The 22,664-nt window shown below is 34.8% G+C and overlaps 1 protein-coding gene across 2 annotated transcripts in view; it reads left to right on the top strand.

The window, feature by feature from the left end:
- UNC13C (unc-13 homolog C) overlaps window positions 1-22,664 on the top strand; it is a 716,794-nt gene that overhangs the window by 544,702 nt on the left and 149,428 nt on the right. For both annotated transcript variants that reach the window (XM_043984190.1, XM_043984189.1), the window contains exons 20-22: window positions 19,430-19,556; window positions 20,203-20,299; window positions 21,159-21,302. In XM_043984190.1, the coding sequence (XP_043840125.1) occupies window positions 19,430-19,556; window positions 20,203-20,299; window positions 21,159-21,302 (368 nt within the window). The remainder of the gene's footprint in view (window positions 1-19,429; window positions 19,557-20,202; window positions 20,300-21,158; window positions 21,303-22,664) is intronic.

Raw genomic sequence — 22,664 nt, 5'->3', positions numbered from 1 at the left:
GGGTACATGTGTCATTTGAGAACAATAGATAAAGAAATAGTTCATTCTACACACACACACACACACACACACACACACACACACACAGCACTTGGGCATATGAGCTGCAGAGATGAATAAGACACAATGTCTGCCCTCATGAAGTTTTCAACCTAGAAGGAAACATGCACAAAAATATCACTACTATAAGGCTTAATATGATCAAGTGTCATTGGGGAGACACAAATATAGTGTTATTAAAATTCAGAAAGATAAAGATTCACCTCTGGTTGGAATAATAAGAAAGGTTTCATGCAGAATCTAGACCTTGCCAAATTTTGTCAGGTAAAAATCAAGGGGAGGATTAGTTAGGTTGTTCCAAGAAAAGAATTATATAATCAAAGATGTGTAACAATTGGAATGATGCCACCTGCTGGAGACTTACTGTAGAAAAGCTCTGCCATGAGGAGAAGGCCTCTGAGGGCAAGTCATGTGGTCAAGGTCCTTAGCATCAGGAAGCGATGTTTGCTCATGGGTACTGTCTATCAAGGCTACCAGCCAATCAACTTGAGGAGCCTCCCATTTCTGGGAGGAGGACAGGAAGGAGGAAGCAGATGCTGGTGGAGGGGTGCTCACTCTTTTGGTTCCTGACCTTGCTGTGGTCAGTTGGATGATAGGGTCTCTTAGAAATAGTTAGATTTTTATCTTTCTCTCTGATCCTAATGCTCTTTAATAAATACTTAAACACTTAAATACTCTTGCTAAAGCTTATAATGTATTGGCGACCACTCATTAGATTTTAGATGGTATAGCTAGAATTTTAGCCCCTTACAGATGGACAGCCTCAATGAAGCTTAGGGATATGATCAGAAACAGCAAATAGTCCTTCTTAGTTAGCAAGTATGAGTCCACCAACAAACTGTGTATTAGGCATTGTGCTAAGTACTGGGAACACAAAGACAAAAACAAAGTAATCCCTATCCTCAAGGGAAATTCATTCTATCAAGAGAAATAGCATGTACACATTTAAGCATATACAAAATAAACACAATATAATTTTTGTGGGGAGATGGCCTTAGTATTGGGAGAGATCAGGAAAGGCTTCATATAGAAGGTAGACTGTTAGCTGAGCTTTTGAGGAAATGAAGGTCTCTAAGAGGGGAGAACAGGAGTATATTCTAGAGATAAAGGACAACCTGTACAAAAGCACCAAGACAAGAGATTGAATGGCCGATGTCCCTGGGGAAGAACAAGAAGGCTAGTTTGACTGGACTATAAAGTACTATAATAAGTCTATAAAAGTAAGTTAGAACCAGTTTGGGAAGGCTTTCAATGCCAAATAGAGAATTTTGTGTTTTATCCTAGAGCTAATAGTGAGCCACTGAAATTTGTTAAACAGGAAAGTAAAATGGTATCTATAAGAGATTGTAGAAGTTGAGGCCCACAATGGAAGTTGAGGAGACTTTAATACCAAAGCAAATGTGTTTGTACTTGATTGGGTAGTCAATACAAAGCAATGAGATGTTTTAGGCAGCAGTAGAATATGTTATTAAAGATTGTCATTTTAGGGAGTGACCTTAAAGGTTCTTTTTAGCAATAGTTCTTATGATAAAAGAGAGGGAAGTTAGAGTTGGGAAGAATAGTTGAGGATTATTTCAGTTATCCAGGAAGAGAGAATATTCTAGCACAATGGCAGTTGCAATGAAAAGGAAATGATGGGTTTCAGAGACAGTAGAATGTGAAGAACTTGGTTAATAATTGGAATTGGACAATGATGAAGAGAAAGGATTGTAATGTAATTATAATATTTCAAGTTTGGAATAATGGTTCCATCATTCATTCATAAGTTCTTTCGATAGAGCTTTATGAATTGTCTACTATGAATAATGCCTTCTTAATCCCTGACCCTGGTTAGCCCAAACTGTAGCTCATAGGCCCTTGGGAGGGATCTTAGAGATCATGTAGCAATCTATCTCAGAAAGAATACTGAAGTGTCTTACGGGTTGCCTACCCACTTGTCAAGACTCTTCCTTCCCATATAAACCTTAAAGTAGTTAATAGAACTATTGAATTCCATTTATTGTTTTAAAATTTTATTTAATTTATTCTAAACAAGAAATGAAACAAGCATTTCTCTATCATATTACAATAGAAAAAAGATGATTGCACATGAAATTGAAAATCTATTATGTATAACTTGCTATTCCTTTTAAATATATAATAAATAAATCATGAACATTTTCCCCTTTTTCCCTTCCTTGCCCCTATAACTACCACTAGACACAAATATTTATGCACATATAGAAAATCATTCTATACATACTTCTATTTATCAGTTCTTTCTCTGCATGCAGATAGTGTCTTCATATGTATTTTGTAGTTAATTTGGGTGTTTATAATAGTCAAAATGACTTAGTCACTCAAAGTTGTTCTTAAAATAATTTTGCTGTTACTGTATACAATGTTCTCTTTCTTTTGCTCATTATGCCCTTTGTTATTTTGTGCATCTATCCTTATTTTTTTAAGATTATAGAGCTCAACATTTCTTATAGCATAGTAGTATTCTATCAGAATCATATACTTTTTCATCCACCAGAGACTCAAGAAGAATTGGATTCAAGAGTTGAATTCATATTTTCTGCAGAATGACTTGAACTCTCAGTATCCCTAGTCAACTGTCTAAGTCTATAAATTGGAAAACAGTTTCTAATCTGCATTGATAGTGAGTGTTCACTATACCAACTAAATCACAATTCCTTAAACACAGGAACAACTACAAAAAAGGATGTATGGTTATGCTTGGGGAAAGAGGAAGTGGAATTTGTATATGTGCCTTAAGAAGAGTGATAAAGACTGGGAGTAGCCTCTTGGATATTTGAGGCAACAAAACTTATTCAAAGTATTATAGAACAAGAGTGACTGCTCAGTTGAGGTTAGAAAACATGAATTAATACTGAATACAATCAGCAGTATTTAATACTGCAGCGTCACTTAGACTGGGAACAGCAAGGAGGTGCAGCTACACCTGATGGTTACCAAAGGCCCAAGATCAGTAAGTTAGAAAGTTAGAAAGAAGTGGTGGTTGAACACAATTCCACATGTCAGTGGTTGCTTCATTGGGTAGTCCTATGGTGAGGTACAGGATGGATAAAGAGACAAGAAAGGAAATCATAAAATTGAGGTAGGTAAGTGGATTTGAAAAAGTGAAGAATTTGGGAGGCCGGGGTTTTAGAAGTATCATCAAGATAAATGTCAGTTGCAAGAATAGTGAGCTTTCAGAGGGAATTAAAAGAAGCAAAAGAGCAAAACAAACCCCCCAAAATGCAGAAGTTAAAAGGATAAACCTTTGGAAACCCACATAGTGATGGCTTGATAGAGGGTCAGTCAATATAGATATTATGTCAAGACCCACCTCAGGTTCTGGTTTTGTTAGACTTTATGTTAAATATGAAGGGTTCTGGGTATATTCATTTATATCCTTTCCTATTTCTCTGCCTTTTATTTTCTAAAGGCTATTATTTTAAAGAAAATGTAGGGTGGTAGGTTTTTTTTTACTTTTCTTATTTGAGGACCTTAAATTATATTTATAAAACATTTAAAATGTTTAATAAAATATGTTTTTGTTATTTGATTAATATAAACTAGAAATCTATACTTTGTTGCATAATAATTGTAATTTATTTTGTTGATATATATTTGTTAGTATCTGAGAATTCTTTTAAAATTTTTATTTTACAATAGATTTTAATGAATTTTTTTGCTTTCTATCATCTAGACTTTTTGTAATATATCAGTTTCATCCCCTCTCCCAGAGTCATTTCTTATCTAAAAGGGGGAGGGAGAGAAAAACATTAATAAAACTGATCAATATATCCAAAAAAATTTTTACATAAGATACTTGTATATACCCACACACAAAAGAGTGGTGGGAGAGGTGTCTTGACATATTTCTTCTTTGGAGCCAAGTTGTTCTTATAATTTCACAACATTCATTTTCTTTTTTCCCCATATAAATTATTATTTTCCAGTTACATTTAGAGATAATTTTCAACATTTGCTTTTATAAGATTTCTAGTTTCAAATTTTTCTCCATCCCTCCCCCCCTCCCCAAGACAGCAAGTAATCTGATATAGTTTATATATGTACAATCACATTAAACATATTTCTGCATTAGTCATGTAATGAGAGAAGAATCAGAGCAAAAAGGATAAACCTTAAAAAAGAAAAAACAACAACAAAAACAATAGAAATAGTATGGTTCAATCTGCATCCAGATTCAACAATTCTTTTTTTTTCTTCTGGATTTGGAGAGCATTTTCCATCATGAGTCCTTTGGAACTATCTTGGACCATTGTATAGCTGAGAAGAATCAAGTCTATCACAGTTGATCAACACACAATGTTGTTGATACTATGTAGAATGTTCTTCTAGTTCTGCTCATCTCACTCACCATCATACAAATCCTTTCAGGTTTCTCTGAAATCTGCCTGCTCATCATTTCTTACAGCACAAGAGTATTCCATTACATTCATATACCACAACTTGTTCAGCCATTCCCCAATTGATGGGCAACCCCTCAATTTCCAATTCCTTGCCACCACAAAAAAAATAGCTATAAATATTTTTGTACATGTGGGTCCTTTTCCCTTTTTTATGTTCTCTTTGGAGAAAAGACCTAATAGTTGTATTGCTAGGTCAAAGGGTATGCACAGCTTTATAGTCCTTTGGTCATAGCTCCAAATTGCTCTCCAGAATGGTTGGACCAGTTCACAGCTCCACCAACAATGCACTAGTGTTCTAATTTTTCCACAGGTCCTCCAACATTTATTATTTTCCTTTTTTGTCATATTAGCCAATCTGATAGGTGTCAGGTGGTACCTCAGAGTTGTTTTAATTTGTATCTCTCTAACCAATAATGATTTAGAGCATTTTTTCATATTGGAATAGATAGCTTTGATTTCTTCATCAGAAAACTGCCTGTTCATATACTTTGACCATTTCTCAATTGGGGAATTACTTGGATTCTTATTAATTTGATGTAGTTCTTGATATATTTTAGAAATGAGGCCTTTATCAGAAGTACTGGCTATAAAAATTGTTTCCCAGTTTTCTGCCTCCCTTCTAATTTTGGATGCATTGCTTCTGTTTGTACAAAACCTTTTTAATTTAATGTAATCAAAATCATCCATTTTATATTTCATACTATTCTCTATCTCTTGTTTGGTCATAAACTGTTTTCCTTTCCAAAGATCTGAGAGGTAAACTATTCTTTCCTCTCCTAATTTACCTATGGTATCACCTTTTATGTCTAAATCATGTACCCATTTTGACCTTATTTTAGTATGTGATAAAATAATGAGATTTAGCAGATACTCAAAGACCCACCTGGAGATTAATCTAAACTGATTGAATTAAGTGAGAGTGATTGACTGCTTATTAACCTACTTCAAGTTAACTAGATTGTAAGCACACCTGGCTAGTCCTTAAGAAGGTATTGTTCCCAGAAGCTAAGGACTTTGAACTTAATTCGAGTGGATTGGATGACACTAACCAATCCAGTTTGAAGCAGTGTGTAAAGACCGCCCATGCTCTGGACCTATAAAAAACATCCACAATCAGTTTGCTGGGGAGTTTGTGATTGAAGAAGGCTCATGGCAGAGGACTTGAGGAAGAACCCGACCAGGCTGGAATTCTAGGCTAGATAGGCCTTTTCTTAACTTTCTGAACTCCATGTGAATACCTGTATGCTTTAATAAATGTTTAATGCCCAAAGACTGGTGCTAAAGCTTCTGATTTAAGGTGATCACACAATTTAGATTTTAAACATCACAAGTATAAGGTGTAAGACACAACATTCATTTTCAATGATTCTATGGTTGTTTCCATTTCTTCATTTGTAGTCTTTGTGTATATTATTTTCCTTATTCTGGTTCTTTCTCTTTGTATAAGTTCAAGTAAATTGTTCCATGCTTCTCTATAGTCATCATATCCATCACTTCTTACAGCACAGTAATAAAACTCCTTTAATTTCTAACTCATTGAAGTCTCAATTTTCACCAAGACTCTCCTCTTTACTATTTTAAATTATGAACAAGTTATCATAAGCCTTTGGAAACTCATATTATGTGACAACATGACCACTTAATTAGTTAACCATGTATCCCTTGTGATGAAGTCAACTGTCTTCACTCTTTTCTATCAGAAACTTTCTTCCCAATCAGTAGGCAAATACTAAGAGATACCAAACTTGTGGAAGAATTGGGTTCCTTAATCCTTGATTTTATTTTTTGGTTTTGGTTTTGGTTTTTTGTTAATCCTTGATTTTAGACATGGATAGTTGATATCAGGTTGCAGAAGGGATTGATCCATAATCTCATTGCACTATGGAGAATTGGAGTTAGGTTTTTCTATGTACCCTATCATCTTATTGAAGTAACATGATGCAAGGAGTTTTGGTGGTACTAAAAAGTCCAGACCAAGGACTATTAAACCTCAGGGAAAGTTTTGTCTAGCTAATTGCAAATCCACTGTAGCATGTAATCCACATTTTATAAAAATTATTAGAGAAATAAAAGGGAACAGAGGAAAAATTTTGTTAGTGAGAACAGAGCATCAAAATTCAGTTTTATTTTTAATTTCAGCCAAATCTCGCTGCTTCTTTTCTCTCTCAACTAACCTCTATTTCTGTTCATTGTAATTCATCTACCCTGTATCTTCCTTGGGACATTCTTTTTTTTTATAGTCTACAAGTATTTCTTAAATGTTTCATATGTGAGACACTAGGCTAAACCTAGGGATACAAAAAGATTCAAAAGAAAGACAATGTCTGCCCTCAAGGAGCTTACATTATAATGTTCTAATGGGGGAAGACACCACATAAAAGAAAGATGATAAGGAGAAGATGGAAAAGGGGAGGTGTACCCTTGCACATTGTGTCAAAAGAAGTGTGTCCTAGAGAGGAGTGAAGGAGTGAACGTGACTGGCTTGGGGGTCCTTCCTTAAAAAGTAGGTTTCAGGAGGAAACAACCAATCAGAAGAAGGAGCTACAGGGTTGGAGGGATCTTCCACGGAAAGAAAGATTATAGAGCAGGATTAGAAGGCTGCTGCAACATGTGGAAGGAAGAAGTTCAGAGAAGAGCATGGACATCTTCAGTTGGTGGTCTGTTATAAGGAATAGCCCTCAGAATATTCATATTCACTTCATTCCTTAGGACCCACAACTGATTTTCCTGACTTCTTTTGCTGCCACATGCATGGATGTCCTTCCCTTCTATCTTCAGCTTTCTTTTACGTATTATCTTTACCCATTTAAAAATTAGAAGGTCAGTTTCTTGAGGGCAATAATTGTCTTTGCTTTGCTTCAAGTTCATATAACCAGAGGCATTTCTTTTGTTGGTATTTTTTGTTTTAAGATTAACCCTCAGTCCAAGCAAATTCCAAATGAAAACTTGTTCCTATGTTCCCATAGCATGTAGTAGGCCTTTAATAACTGACAAATATGACGGTCTCTCCTCTTTAATGTTACACATTTTTTTTTGTTTTGAAAAAAAATCATGTGTTTAATTGTCTAATCAAACATTATAATTCTATCATTTCAAATTTTTTCTGATGTTACATTTTTATACCTTAATACACCAAATAAGTTAGGAATAGTGCTATTATTCATATATTAAATAACATATTTACATAAAAAAAAAAAGATTAGTCCTCAGGCTCAGCTAGGTAGTACAATGGATAAAGCACCATCCCTGGATTCAGAATGATCTGAGTTCAAATCCAGCTTCAGACACTTAACACCAGCTCTGTGATCCTGGGCAAGTCACGTAACCCTCATTGCCCCACCCACCCCCCAAAAAAAGATTAGCTCATTATACCCAACAGATATTTTTAGAAACTTGATTTTCTACCTCACAAAGTTTTTCTTAAGAAAACATTTTGCAAATTTTTAAATGCTATAGGATGTGTTAATAGTATTTGGAATTTAATTATTTGAGTATTAGTCAAAAGAATAAGGTTTACTTTGTTCTCTAAATCCCATCCCAATTTGTGTTCTCAGATTTCATATGCTTCAATGGTAATCTACGTTAAAATGAATTTAACATTTATTACCCACTTGTTCTACCCAGAGTTGTGAGACAGACCTAGTCAACCCAAAGCATAATTATGAAGTAAATGTTATTTTTAATGCTCCCCACTTTCTACCATACAGGTCTACTTCTTGACATTTAGTACCCCCTAGCAGGCACCCTATTCTCACTAGCTGCCCAGGGTCTTCTTGTTTGCCTCTGCACCCAAAGCTGCCTTTCTCCACACTCTACTTTTCAACTTTCACAATGTCTCTTTTGCCCAACAACCCACCTCCCAATTAGAAATATACTGTAAGAGGCTAATGTCCTTGCAGTTCATATCTCCCTGGCTTTCTCAAGAGGGGAAACTGCTGTATAGGCACTGACAAGTTAGGTCCTGCCTTGTTAAAGCCATACCTGTTTGTGTTTCCCTGAAAGCTCCCTTTCTCAGTGATCTCTTCCCTGAATTTCTATAGTATTTATTATCCACAACTCCAATTTGTCACTTATCATATGCCACAAACTAATACTGTTTATCCTTCCATGTAGGTACCTTGTCCCCTTAACTTGATTGTAGGATCCTCTTGTATGGGAGAGATCATGTCTTTACATACAAGGGCTTCTTATGCCTTTTCCACTCATGACCTCTTTTCTCTTGAGAAATTTCTACACAACCCCAGGTATGTAGATATATAAAATAGGTATACATAACCTTTTACTTGTTGCCAAATTTTTTGCAACCCCCACATTGTTACACAACTCTATGTGGGGTTGCAACCCATGGTTTAAGAAGCTTTGTCTTATACTACACACTGTATGCACTCAATTGTTTCTTACATTGTTATTGTTGATGAGAATGATAAGGAATCCAATTTAATTCAACAAGCATGTATCAAATGTCAGCTGCATATAAGACATCATGCTGAGTGCTGGTAATACAGAGTCAAAAATTAAACAGTCTCTGCCCCCAAGGAGCTGTAATATTCCTTGAATGAAGGAATAAATGAATGAAAAATGAAGGAATGAATCATTCAGATGACAAAAAATGGGTATAGAGAAAATCAATATTTCAGCCTAAAATCCCTATTTGGTTATTTTTTTTAAAATAAAAGCATCTCGTCTTTCAGGTTTACTGAAGAAAAAATTCTAACAACAACAACAATAATAATAATAACCAATTGCTGAGTCATTTTAGTGTTGAGTTTTTAAAAACACTATGGTTGGTTGCTACTGCTCTTCTCATTGGTAGCTTTCCATGTAGTTTTATTTTTAAATGAAATAATAATTGGCCTTCACAGAGGGCTTTGAACTTTGGCAAACTTCTGCTAGGCATAAAATGTATACCTATTCTAGGATAACGCACTGAAACATGGAGTGTCCTTATTTTAGAGGCAGCTAGATTTGAGTCATGGTTTATGACATACAGTCATCTCTCATCTGTCACTAACAGAAGGAAGCAATGGTCTAAGGTGATGAGTAACCAAAAAAAAATCATCAATATTTGGCTTTATTTAATGAGTTTGATTGGTAAGTGCTTTGGATCTGAGAGTTCTATATACTGAAAGCAAACTATTAAAACAATAACTTAAAATGCTTTAGCTGAAGTAATAAGGAGTTAATAGTCCCTCTGTACTGTACTCCTATAGGAACTCATTTGGTTCATTCTGTTCATTTCTGGCCACCACCATCTTTAAGAAGGGCAGAGATAAGCTAAAGACTGTCCCAGAGGGTGAATGGCCTTGATGGTGTCCTATGAGGATCTGTTTAAGGAAATGGGGTTGTTTGAATTAGAGAAAAGAAAACTTGAGGGTGGGGTACATTATAACTGTCAATAAATGATAGAAGAGATATTATGTAGAGAAAGAATTAGATGTGTCCAGCTCCAAAGGGAAATACCAGGAGTAATAGGTGGAAAATGTAAAAAATAAAAAATAAGTGGATGAAGGGCAATTTCAGATTGTTTACAAGCAAAACTTCCTAATAATTGGAGCTCTCCAAAAATGATGTGCACTGCCTCAAGAGATGGTAGGATCCCACCCCACTCCTTGAAGTGCTTTAAGCAGAAACTAGACATCCTCTTGTGGGGTATAGGTTCCTTTGTATAGGTTGAACTAAATGGATACTTGTGGTGTCTTCCAGCTCTAAATCTGTCATTTTTATCACTCTTCCTCCTGATTCCAGGCTGAGAATAGACAAGATCAATAAATAGAGTAGCAAGGTGCCAGCCTAAAACCAAGCTCTTTCTTCAAACTTGGAGATTCCTATAGACTCCACTGGGAAGTTATTGCAGTTATTGCTATCCATCCTGACAGGCAACATAAATAAAAATCTCATTGCATCAAAAAATACTTCATTAAGCAAGAAAAAAAATACTATAGCCTTTTTACATTTGTGTGTTCACATCAATTATTATTTTAATTGAGTCCCAACTTTGTCCCTTCTTAGGTCTATTCTTTAAGTTAGTAATGCCTTTCATCATCTAGATTTCCAAGTGTCATCCTTCTCTTTAAAAGATCTGTTGAAATAACCCCTTTCATGGACATTTCTCTAAATGGCAAATTGGCAACAATTCTTCTCCTTCACAAGTCCATGAAACTACTTACAAGGCAAAATCCAAGGAAATTTATGGGGTTTATGTGTTGTAACTATGTGCTTACGTATCTACATGCGTGTGTCTTGAATATCAAACTGTCTTTAGTGTGTGATTGTGTTTATCCTATTGTACAAATTCAATTCAATTAACTTTTTAAACACCAATTATGTGCAAAGCATTATACTAGACACTAAGGTTATGAAGACAAAAATGAATTGGTCTCTGCCCTTAAGGAACTTAAATTCTTGTGTTCATTTTTAAATGCTAATTTATAATCATAGAAATTTTGAACCTGAAAGAAACCTTAAAATCTTCTATTCCAACCCCCTTATTTTATAGATGAGGCGAGAAAGATTCAGAAAATGAAACTTGTGAGGAAATGGGGAATGGTCTCCTCTCAATAAGGATATAACAGTCACCATTCAAATTACACTCCTCCAAGGACAAAGGTCTCAGTCCCCCTCCTTCCCCTCCAGCAAACAAGATCACATGTTTCAAGGAGCCCTGAGCTGGTCTCAACTACGTCTTCTCATGGGCTGTGTTCATATAAAGGAAGATTGAAGAAATGTCCCTGTGTCACCTCACCCATTGGCTAAGAACCCAAAGAATAATTATGGAAATTAGCGTTAGGAATAGAGCATTCGAGTTAACTAGTTTTTGTGCGTAGATTGTAACCCTTCAGTAATCAATCAGTGATGAAAAAGGGGAAGATCCATTCGTGTTAGGGACCAGAAGTTAAAACAGGGCCTGTTTTTATACAAAAAAAATCTGTTTAAAAGTGGGTACACTTAAATTTTAGAGGAAGAATATGCATTTATTTCCAAATGAATACTAAGAAAAACACCCTCCTACTGTAAAATATTCTCATTCTAATGCAGCATTAGGCTTTCTTCCTTTCATAATTTTAATGAAGCATTTTTATTCTAGTGGTAAAATATTCATACTGCTCATTGGAATTCAAGAGATTAAATTTTGTACAAAATTATTATACTGCAGTTTGGGGAACTAATTAAAGGTTTTTTTTAGAGTTAATGAGATAGAGGGAACTTAGTTGTCATAATTAAATAAGAAGGAGGATTGATGGCTAAGTAAATTCCAAAGAATCATTCACTTTGGATAAGATAGATTCAATTTTGTCAATTTAGTCTTCCACTGAGTGAAAAATAATGAATAGAAATAAAGGCAATTAGTAGTCTGTTTTGGAATATGATTTAGGAATTTTGTTCATTCTGTTGTTAAGTACCAAAGATTTATTTAAAATATCAATGGGGAAGTGTTAATGAACTTACTTGAACTTTAAAATTTATTATGTAATATGTGGTTCCATTCTTTGTGAGTGATTTGTAGAGATCTGGGGAAAGCAAGTATATGGATGTTGGTATAATTAACACCTTGCTTATCAGGAATTGCTTATCTGATAACATCAATAATGAAAAAATACAGCTTGAAAATCATGAAGAAAGTAAAAAAAACCAAAAAAACCCTCAAAGCAGCTGTCCTAAAATCTATATCTCAAAGCTCATGAACTTTATTCATGGAAAGTCCCTCTGGCCCTTCCTAGCTATCTATTTATTTTGATAACTCAACAAGTTGAGCAAACTCATTACCACATCATCATATTAGAAGTATTAAATCATCAAGAAGGTGACAGTTCTACTATTTTCATTTTAATAATGTTTAAATAACTCAAAGTCAGATCTTAAATTGTAAGCCATATCTTTTTTCTCAACATAATTCAATTGGTTATTATACATTTTGATCATAACTGTGATCCTAGTCTGACTGTACACCTGACTATTCAGTCTTGTGACTTGTTCTTTGCTTTTAAAATAAAGGTTTAGGAATAAACAGCCTCTAAGGTCTCTGCTGTGTCTATATGTATCATCTTACACTGCATATAACTCCCATGTCATCAGTAAATGGTCTTTTTTTTCTATCTTTGAAAATATATCTGGCTTCAGTCTTTGTGATGTTATTTAGTGCTTTCATGTCCAGTGCCAACTAATGCTTTCTTTTTAAAAACAAAGAAATTGTTCATTATGTAGATATGTAAAGATTCTGTATAGTCAAAAAACATTTATCTTTTCTCATTTCTATCTCTTGAACCACTTTTCCACATATATTTCTCCTCTTGTTTACCTTTTCCCACCTATGCAATCAAGCCACTAAGTATCAGAGTATATGTTGAATTATATTTGTCAAGTTTCTTCAAGCTCTTCAGAGAATTTCTCTTCCATTTCATCTTCAGGATCTGATTGATGTTGGTGTATAAACCTCTATTATTTCCATGGTGATAATTTTGTAAATATTTCTTAATAATGTAATATGTGATGACTCCATGTCCCATGAATTAATGATTCTTATAGTCTTTGGGCCTACCCACCAACTCCTTTTTTCATTTCTCCAGTAAATACTATTACTATACATGCAGAGAAAACCAGCAGGAAGGAAATTTGAGATTTACCATGTAAAAGATAGGTTGGGGCAGCTAGGTGGTGCAGTGGATAGAGCACTAGCCCTGGAGTCAGGAGGACCTAAGTTCAGATCTGGCCTCAGACACTTAACATTTACTAGCTGTGTGACCCTGGGCAAGTCACTTAACCCCAATTGCCTTACCAAAAAAAAAAAAGATAGGCTGAGACTACCAAAAATATATTAGAAATGCTCCCATATCCTTTATCATCTGACTTTAAACATTGCTTATAGGAAGAAATCTTATGATAATGCAAGGATGTCTATGTACCCAAACTTGCCATTTAGGGTATATTCACATTCTGCCTTTTTTTCTAAGCTTCCAGGGGATAGGGCATTTAATTCCCATTTTTAGCACTTATTTTAATGTGGGTCAATTTTCATTGTCTGACTACAGAGGATTACCTTAGTGAGGGTGCCTTTTCTACATACCTCTCTCTACATAAGTCTATATATACATACTTTTTTGTTGGTACAGAAGTTGTACCTATGGAGAAGGCTTTAATTGTCACTTTTTTTTGTTCCCTCTAGCTTACTCTATGATCATTTTTAAAAAAAATTCTGTCCTGCTTACTCTCTGTGTCTTTGTACTGGTTCCCTCTCTATATTCCTGGAATTCACTCCCTCCTCATGACTACTCAGAATCAGCTCAAATAACTTTCCTGAACTTTTCTGAACCCCTCACCTTGTTAGTGTCTCTCTACCTACTAGGACCTTGCAATTTATTTCATATGTATTTTGAATATGATTGTGTAAGAGGGCTTGACCTGCTTGTGCCCAGATCTCCTAACATGGAGGCAGCCCACAAGACCCCTTATAATTATTATTTAAGCATGCCTTCTTGGACAGAAAGTAAGTTCCTGGAGGACAGGGACTGTTTGATCATTCTTTCTGTGTCGCCATCAGCTAGCACAATACTTACAGGTTGTGCGCAATGCTTGTTTTATTGTTGTTGTTGTTGTTTGTTTGTTTGTTTTGGGTGAGGCAATTGGGGTTAAGTGACTTGCCCAGGGTCACACAGCTAGTAAGTGTTAAGTGTGTGAAGCGAGATTTGAATTCAGGTTCTCCTGACTCCAGGGCTGGTGCTCTATCCACTCTACCATCTAGCTGACCCTCAATGCTTGTTTTTTGATAGATTTTGTATATTCCTTATGAATATCAGAGACACATAAATAATTACTTTTCAATAATTAAAAAAAACTGATCAAATGGTACCTTCCCACATGTAAATATAATGGTTTATGGAGTTTTGGAAGTCTTTGTTAATACTGCGGGATATCCTTTGTTGAATTAGCAAAAACTGGAAGTAGATAGAATTGCTCTCTTGGGCTACCACTGGAGTCTGTGGTGTCTGAAATTGTTATTAATAACAATTTATGGAAATTGGTAGTTTCTGGGAAACATAAGAGCTAAAGGGAAAGTCTAATTCTTAATGGTTCCCAGGAGCCTATCTGTGAAAGGAGGGCCCAGTAGAATTGTTTTTATGTTAAATCCAAGGTTTATTAAACACAATCTGACCTAGCAAAAGTGCTACTAGAATCTTTGTTGACCTGATTACTCACATCTCAGGGATAGGAAACTTCTTAGGAACTGACTCTGATTGGTCTACAGGAAGGAAATGTTTTCTAGATGAGCTCAAAGAAGGATTGGTCCACCCTACTTTTCCTCTCTTTTTATCCTCAGGGAGGGGGGGAACAAAACAAAACAAAACAAAACAAAACACCAGGATAACATTAAGGGCCTCTTTATATATCTCTAAAATGGGGCTTCTTAACCACTTGATCTGGGGGTTGTGAACTTTTTATATAACTATTTCAATCTGATTCATTGCCTTTGTAATCCTTTGTTTTTATTGTATTTTGTTAATTTTAGAATGTTAATCTGAGAAGAGAACTAGGTTTCTAATTGGTAGTTGAAGTCAGAAAGACCATTGTTTAAACATGCTTAAATCACTAGCTGTGTGACCCTGGGCAATTCATCTAACCTCTACCTCAATTTCTTTATCTGTAAAATAAGGATAATCATAGCACTTACATTCAGAAGTTGATAATGATGGAATAATAATTGTAAAGCACTTTATAAATCTTAAAACAGTATATAAATGTTCTGCTATCATTTATAATTATAATATTACTATTATTATGGAGTCCATAAGCTTTACCAGACTGTCAAAGAGATCAATAATACAAAAAAAGCTTAATAACCCCTACCTGAAAATTTTTTGACCTACAGTCATCCCTTCACTTCATGACCTTCCCCATTGCAGTTTTGATATGTTGCAGGTTGGCAAAAGAAATTAAGTGGGAATTTTGGGGAAGTTTTATAGAAGCTGCAGACAACAGATGCTACAGAAAAAGTTTAGAAACTCAGAAATACATTATATATATATATAAATGTATGTATATATATATAATATATGTATATATATATATAAATACACACACATACATATTCTATTGTACAGTATCAACATAGTTTATCTTTTAATACCATAACAACTCAGACTTTTGCTCTGGTACAAAGGAAGGACCAAAAACTTTTGTGCAGGTTGTCCAGATCACAAGGGCACTGCACTACACCCCCCATAATGTGGAAGAGATAACTATACTATTGTTGTCTTTCATGGTCCTTTGTTCCTGAGGAACAATGACCAAGAACATGCATAGATGAGGAGCAGGAATTAGAAAAAGGCCAGAGGTCTAGGCTAGGAATTGGCATGCCTCATTTCAAAGCAAGGTTATGTTCATTTTACTAGAATAATCAGAGGCATGATTTGAAAGGCCCCTAGAATATATTTCCCAATAATACCTAAAGTTCCTCCATTACTATTTCATTCTTTTATGTTTCTCACTAGGGCAAAGACACAAAATGTTCTTTTGAAGTATAAAACACATTAAGTCACTAACACTGGGAGCTAAGGTATATCAAAGTAAACCTAATAAGGAAAGTGAGAGGGCAGAAGGGAGAGGCTCAATGGAAAAGTGATTTTTAAAAAAATCAACAAATCTGTAATGGAGAAAAGCTAGAAGCCTTCTCAATACAGACATTATGCCAAGACCTACCTCAGGTTCTTGTTTTGTTAGACTTTATGTTAAATATGAAGGGTTCTGGGTATATTCATTTATATCCTTTCCTATTTCTCTGCCTTTTACTTTCCAAAGACTACTATTTTAAAGAAAATATAGAGTGGTGGGTTTTTTTACTTTGGAGTCAGAAAGACCATTGTTTAAACATGCTTAAATCACTAGCTGTGTGACCCTGGGCAATTCATCTAACCTCTACCTCAATTTCTTTATCTGTAAAATAAGGATAATCATAGCACTTACATTCAGAAGTTGATAATGATGAAATAATAATTGTAAAGCACTTCATAAATCTTAAAACAGTATATAAATGTTCTGCTATCATTTATAATTATAATATACTTATTTGGGGACCTTAAATTATATTTATAAAACATTTAAAATGTTTAATAAAATACTTTTTTGTTATTTGATTAATATAAACTAGGAAGCTATACTTTGTGCATAATAATTGTAATTTATTTTGCTGATATATATTTGTTAGTATCTGAGAATTCTTTTAAAATTTTTATTTTACAATAGATTTTAATTAATTTTTTTGCTTTCTATCATCTAGACTTTTTCTAATATATCAGTTTCATCCCCTCTCCCAGAGTCATTTCTTATCTAAAAGGGGGTGGGAGGGAAAGAGGGAGAGAAAAACATTAATAAAAACTGATCAATATATCCAAAAAAATTTTTACATAAGATACTTGTATAGAACCACACACATATACAAAAGAGTGGTGGGGGAGGTGTCGACATATTTCTTCTTTGAAAATAAGGATGCTCATTATCACCGCTATTATTCAATATTATGCTGGAAGTGCTAGCTATAGCAATAAGAGAAGAAAAAGTAATTGATGAAATTCGAATAGAAAATGAGAAAGAAAAACTACTCTTGGCAGATGATATAATGGTATACCTGGAATTCAGAACTCAAATTTTTAAAAAAGAAATGTTAAAAACTGTTTTTACATATAATTGGGAACTTATTAAAATATTATTCATAGGAAAAAAATCAACCTGTAATTCTACCATTTTATTTTTTTGCTTTATAGTGGGCTTTGGTGGCAAATTCTATTATCTTGGTGTTTCTGCTCTGCGGTATTAGTTGGTTTTATAAACTGACTTGGATTGAACTTTGTTTTGATCATTAAAATGAAGATTTAAATTGATAATACTTAGATCTCCTTATTTAACACTGAAATGTAGTTTATTCTCTAAATTACGTAGTCTCATAAAATTTAGCTGGAAGTGAGTGGAAGGCTAAGATTCAGTCCAGTCAGTCAACAAGCATCTATTACACACTCTGTGAAAGGCACTAGGCTAGGTGCTGGGAATACAATGAATTGAAAACATCCCATCTTCAAAGAGTTCACATTTTAATAGGGAGGACAGCATGCAAACAATTATGTTCATGCAAGCTATATATATATATACTGTAAATGGGTCTCAAAGGAAAAGCACTAGCAATGGGTAAGACCTGAAAAGGCATCTTGCAGGAAGGAGGGAGAAATAAGCATTGGTATAGCTCCTACTGTGTGCCAGTCACCATGATAAGCACTTTCTTTTTTTTTTTAGAAAACAAATATTTTCTCACTTAATCCTCACAATAATTCCATCAGGTAGGGGCTATTATTATTCCCATATTACACTTGAGAAAAGTGAGGCAAACAGAGACTAGAGTCATACAGCTTGTCAGTGTCTTGAGTCTCGATTTCATCTCAGGTCTTACTGATCAGAGGCCCAGTACTTTTTTGCACTACTAGCTGCCTCTGGCATTTAAAGGGAGACTTGAAGGAAACTAGAGAAGCCAACCTGCAGAGGCAAGGAGGGAGACTTTCCATTCTATTGAACAAGTATTTAAGGGACAACAATTTGTCTGGGAGCATCTGGTGTTAGGGATAAAAAGACAAAAATAAGCCCCTCCTTGCCCTTAAGGAGTTTAGATTCTATTTCCTTTTCTAATTAACAAAACAAAAAAGTGGATTGGGTTTATTTTTATTTTTGTTTTTTGTTTTGTTTTGTATTTTCTCAAGAAAACATTCTATTTCCTCAATACACAATCCTGGAGGCAAACCCCAAACAACCCAGAATTTCTTAGTGACACATGCCTCAGCCCAAGAACCTGGTACGGGCTACTTTGCTGGTGGAAGCAGCATAGGTTTATGGCCATGAGAAGTATAGGTATTATACTGAGAGGTACATGCAACCCACCATCATACTATCTCCAACATCTTTTTTTTTTTCACTTTTAGAACACACCTTTTTTTAAACTGAACTGGCACCATAATTTGCATGATCATTAACCTGAATATAAATTGAACTCTGAATCTAAAGACAACAAAGCCTTCTCCCAGAATCCTATGATAACCTAGAAATCCCATAGAAATTGGCTGAGGTCCCAAGATACGGACAAGTGACCTTTCCAATCCATTTGGAGCAAATGTCACAAGCAGGAGTTGCTTCTGGCTTACATGTGACCATCATAGGATTTTCTAATGGCACCTTTCATAGTTTCCTGTTTAGGAAGTATTGAAATGATATATAACCAAGATCTTAGTTCAGGAAAAAAAAAAAAACATTCCAAATAGCATCTTAGAAGAGTATTTCAGATGGTAAAAATGAGAATTAAAGGTAATTGCAATTTTGAAAATTCTATAATTGTAGAATATTTTTGGCTTAGCCTAAAGTATGAAAGAGAAATAGTATGGCTTAAGAGTTAGATAGATTTCTTTTAAACTACCATAGTGTTTAGGTGTTAAATAACCCACTCTATAAATGCAGCCTACTTATTCCCATCTCCAATTTCTATCAATGATTATGGCTTCTAGGTTGGTTCATGTTTTATTCATGATTATACATTTAACTCTGGTCTAATGTGCATTGTACCAAGATACTTTGTACCAGTCTAAAAGGCATGAAAAAACCCAGAAGCCCAGGGATAAATATAAAAGGCTTAGGGTTTTCCTGCTCTTCTTTACTCTTACCACCCTTCATGGCCAGCATTTTGAGAGACTGGAGTATTTGAGTTATGGCACATCAGTGTTAGATGTGCCTTACCTTCAGATCATTTCAGCATTTTGCAAACACTTTGGTTCTGTCTTTAACAATTTCTCTTGTCCTTACATCAAATATAGGAGTTTGCTTCTTTTCAAATGCTGGATAAGGAGGCAGTGATAGATAGAGATGGTGACATAGAAGCATTATTTGCAACCTAAACTTTATTAAATGTTTGATTTTATCTGTTATAGAACATGAAAAGCAGCGGTTATGCAAGAGTACAGATTATATGAATTTGCATTTCAAAGTTAAATGGTTTTATAATGAATACGTGCGAGAGCTCTCTGCCTTCAAGGATGCTGTTCCTGAATACTCTTTGTAAGTAGTGATTTTTCACCACTAAGTTTTGTTCTCGGTACACAGAGCTCGAGTTCACTTGAGTTCTCCAGAACTAACAGTCCTTTCTCATAGTCTTCTTGTGATTGGAGAGATTTCAAAGCCAAATATTAGCAACTATTTGATTGTCTTTCATAGTTATTTCTGCTTTGTCTTTTTCATTCTTATCTTTTTTTTTTCTTAGAGAATGTGTCCAATTTAAATGTCATGATCTCACTAATGGGGAAAACTGGATTGCAGTACTAGCAATATGAATTTAATTCCTAAAGAGCTAGAATTTAGGTTATTTTGGAGTTGGAGAAGGCACATACTAAATCCTTTATATTATCAGATTGTTTCCATGTCCTTGCCATATACCAAGGTACTTAGAAAATCAAACTTTTTCACAGTAATTAAAAAATGGACCATCCAGAAAATCCCATTAAAACTTTGCCATGGGGAGAAGGGGTAGAGTGGTATTTAATAAATTTACTGTGTTTTCAATTTGATACAATTGCCATTTTGAGTGTGCTCACTTTAAAAACACACTTAAACACACTAAAAAAAAAACAACCTTAAAGTTTAATTATGTACAAATGAATTGTTTCTTGTGAGCCACAATGTTAATCAAATGAAGGGTCTTTTTTAGATGGTTTGAGCCTTTTGTCATTCAGTGGCTCGATGAAAATGAAGATGTGTCAATGGAGTTTCTTCATGGTGCACTAGGAAGAGACAAAAAAGATGGAGTAAGTTTAACTTCCTGTCTTCAAATTGGTTATTGTCAAGAAAAGCTTTTAAAAAAATATTCCTGTGATTTGATTGATACAGAGATGTCCCAGGGAGGAAAATTCCTCTACCGATAATGAAGAATTAAAATTAAATGATTAGTGATGAGTTTGAACTCCTATTATTTTAAAATTAACTAACACAAGGTAGTGGGGAATAGTAAATAGAGAGCTAGTCTCAGAGTCAGAAAAAAAAATTTATTCAGGCTCTGCTTCTAACACATGCTGGCTGGATGACCCGGAGTGAGTCACTTAACCACTTAGTGCCTAAGGTAACTCTCTAAGACTATCAGTTGTAGAAGAGGTCCTATAATTTCTATGAACATTAACATGAATATTAGTTGAACACTAAAGCTAAAGGCAACATTGTGTTACCACGGCCTTATCCCAGAACCCTATGATAACCTAGAAATCTCATAGAACTTGGCTGAGGTTCCAAGATGTATACAAGTGGCCTTTTCAATCCATTTGGAGCAAGTATCATGAGCATGAGTTGCCTCTGGCTTATATGTGACCATTGAAGAACATGCTAGGATATTCTAATACGGCCCTTCATAGCCCCCTGTCCAGGAAGTAATGAAATGATATATAACCAAGATCTCAGTGCAGCAAAAAGATATTTCAAATAGGATAAACCTTCCTTATTTTGTTGGATCCACAGCAAATTCAAGTGGAAGGGATTGACTGCTTTGAAACAAGCATATTATTACTGTGGGATGGAGTTGGATGATATGAGATTCAGCAGTTAATGAATAATGATGAATCAACTGTCTCAAATGTGCCAGCTCATTGGAATGGTTTCTGCTTTCTCCTTTTTCAGTTCCAGCAGACTTCAGACCATGCCCTCTTCTCCTGCTCTGTGGTAGATGTCTTTGCACAGCTTAATCAAAGCTTCGAGATTATCAAGAAATTGGAGTGCCCTAATCCTGAAGCATTATCCCATTTAATGAGAAGATTTGCAAAGGTAGATTAAAAATGGTCAATCTCTTTCTCATTTCTGGGTCTGTGAAATTTCCTCATTTTCTTGTCTACTGCCTAAATAATTCTGTTGTGTTGTAATCTTTTAGGCCATTGTAAAATTTCAATTTCTTTCACATGACATAGTATCAACAACTTCAGTAATCTTCAGTTTTGCCCCTCAGCTTCACAAAGTCATATTTCTGTGCTATATACTTGCCATTTAAAAATTATTCATGTTCATATTACTGAAGAGATTAGAGAGAATAACTACATTTTTCAGAGGTGCGACTTCCCACATAAAAGAAAGTTTTAACAGTTCTGCCTCAATGCAAAACATGCTTATTAAAAGGATCATTGAGTGTACTACTTCACAGAAAAGACTGGAGGAGTTGGGGGACAAATCTTAGCTCTGTTAGAATCAGATAATTTGGCTTCCCTAAGTCAATAGAAATGTGATTTGAACCCATTCTATTCAATACTCTTTTTACTCCTCCATAAATGTTCTCTAAGAAGGAAAGTCATTGAGTTTGTTCCCTGAGTTTCCTTATTTGTAAAATCGAAGAGATTAGATCTGTAAGGTTTCTATCCAGCTTACATTTTGCTCTTTGCTGTAGAAAGCAAACACACACACACACACACACACACACATGAAAAATTGAAATGATCGTGACATGTATGGAATTGGCTCCCCTTGAGCTGAATGTGTTGGGGAATAGCATACTTTAATACTAGAAGGAACAGGTATGTCAACTGATGCAAAATTGTGCTCGGTCCTTCAAAGCAATGGTGTCAAAGTGAAATAGAAACAGGGGCCACTAAATTGTACACAAAGAATCCTGAGAGCCATATATTGACCTAGAAAACCTCATGTCTATTATATATATATATATATATATAATATATATCCAAATATATGTGTATATATACAAAAATTAATATATTGGCACATTAAAAACAGAAAGGAAATATTTTAACCTGTTTCCAGCCCCACTTGGAAGAAGCATGGGCTATATGCAAACAATGGTTTGATACCTCTACTTAAAAGCATTCTTAAATAAGGATTACAAACAACCTTCCAACATTTTTTTTTGCGGGGCAATTGGGGTTAAGTGACTTGTCCAGGGTCACACAGCTAGTAAGTGTCAAGTGTCTGAGGCCAGATTTGAAATCAGGTCCTCCTGAATCCAGGGCTGGTGCTTCTTTACCCATCTTCCAACATCATCTTATCTGATTTTTGCAACAAACATGGGAGAAAAATACAACAGATATTATTATCCCCATTTGAGAGATGAGGAAACTGAGGCTCATAGAGAAGTTAAGTGAATTGGCCAAGGTCACTAAGAATTGGAAGTTGATCCCAGTTCCC

The sequence above is a fragment of the Dromiciops gliroides genome, chromosome 2, assembly GCF_019393635.1.
Source record: "Dromiciops gliroides isolate mDroGli1 chromosome 2, mDroGli1.pri, whole genome shotgun sequence".
Taxonomy (NCBI): domain Eukaryota; kingdom Metazoa; phylum Chordata; class Mammalia; order Microbiotheria; family Microbiotheriidae; genus Dromiciops; species Dromiciops gliroides.
Note: the sequence above shows the minus strand (reverse complement) of the source record. Positions and strands in the feature narration are given on the sequence as shown.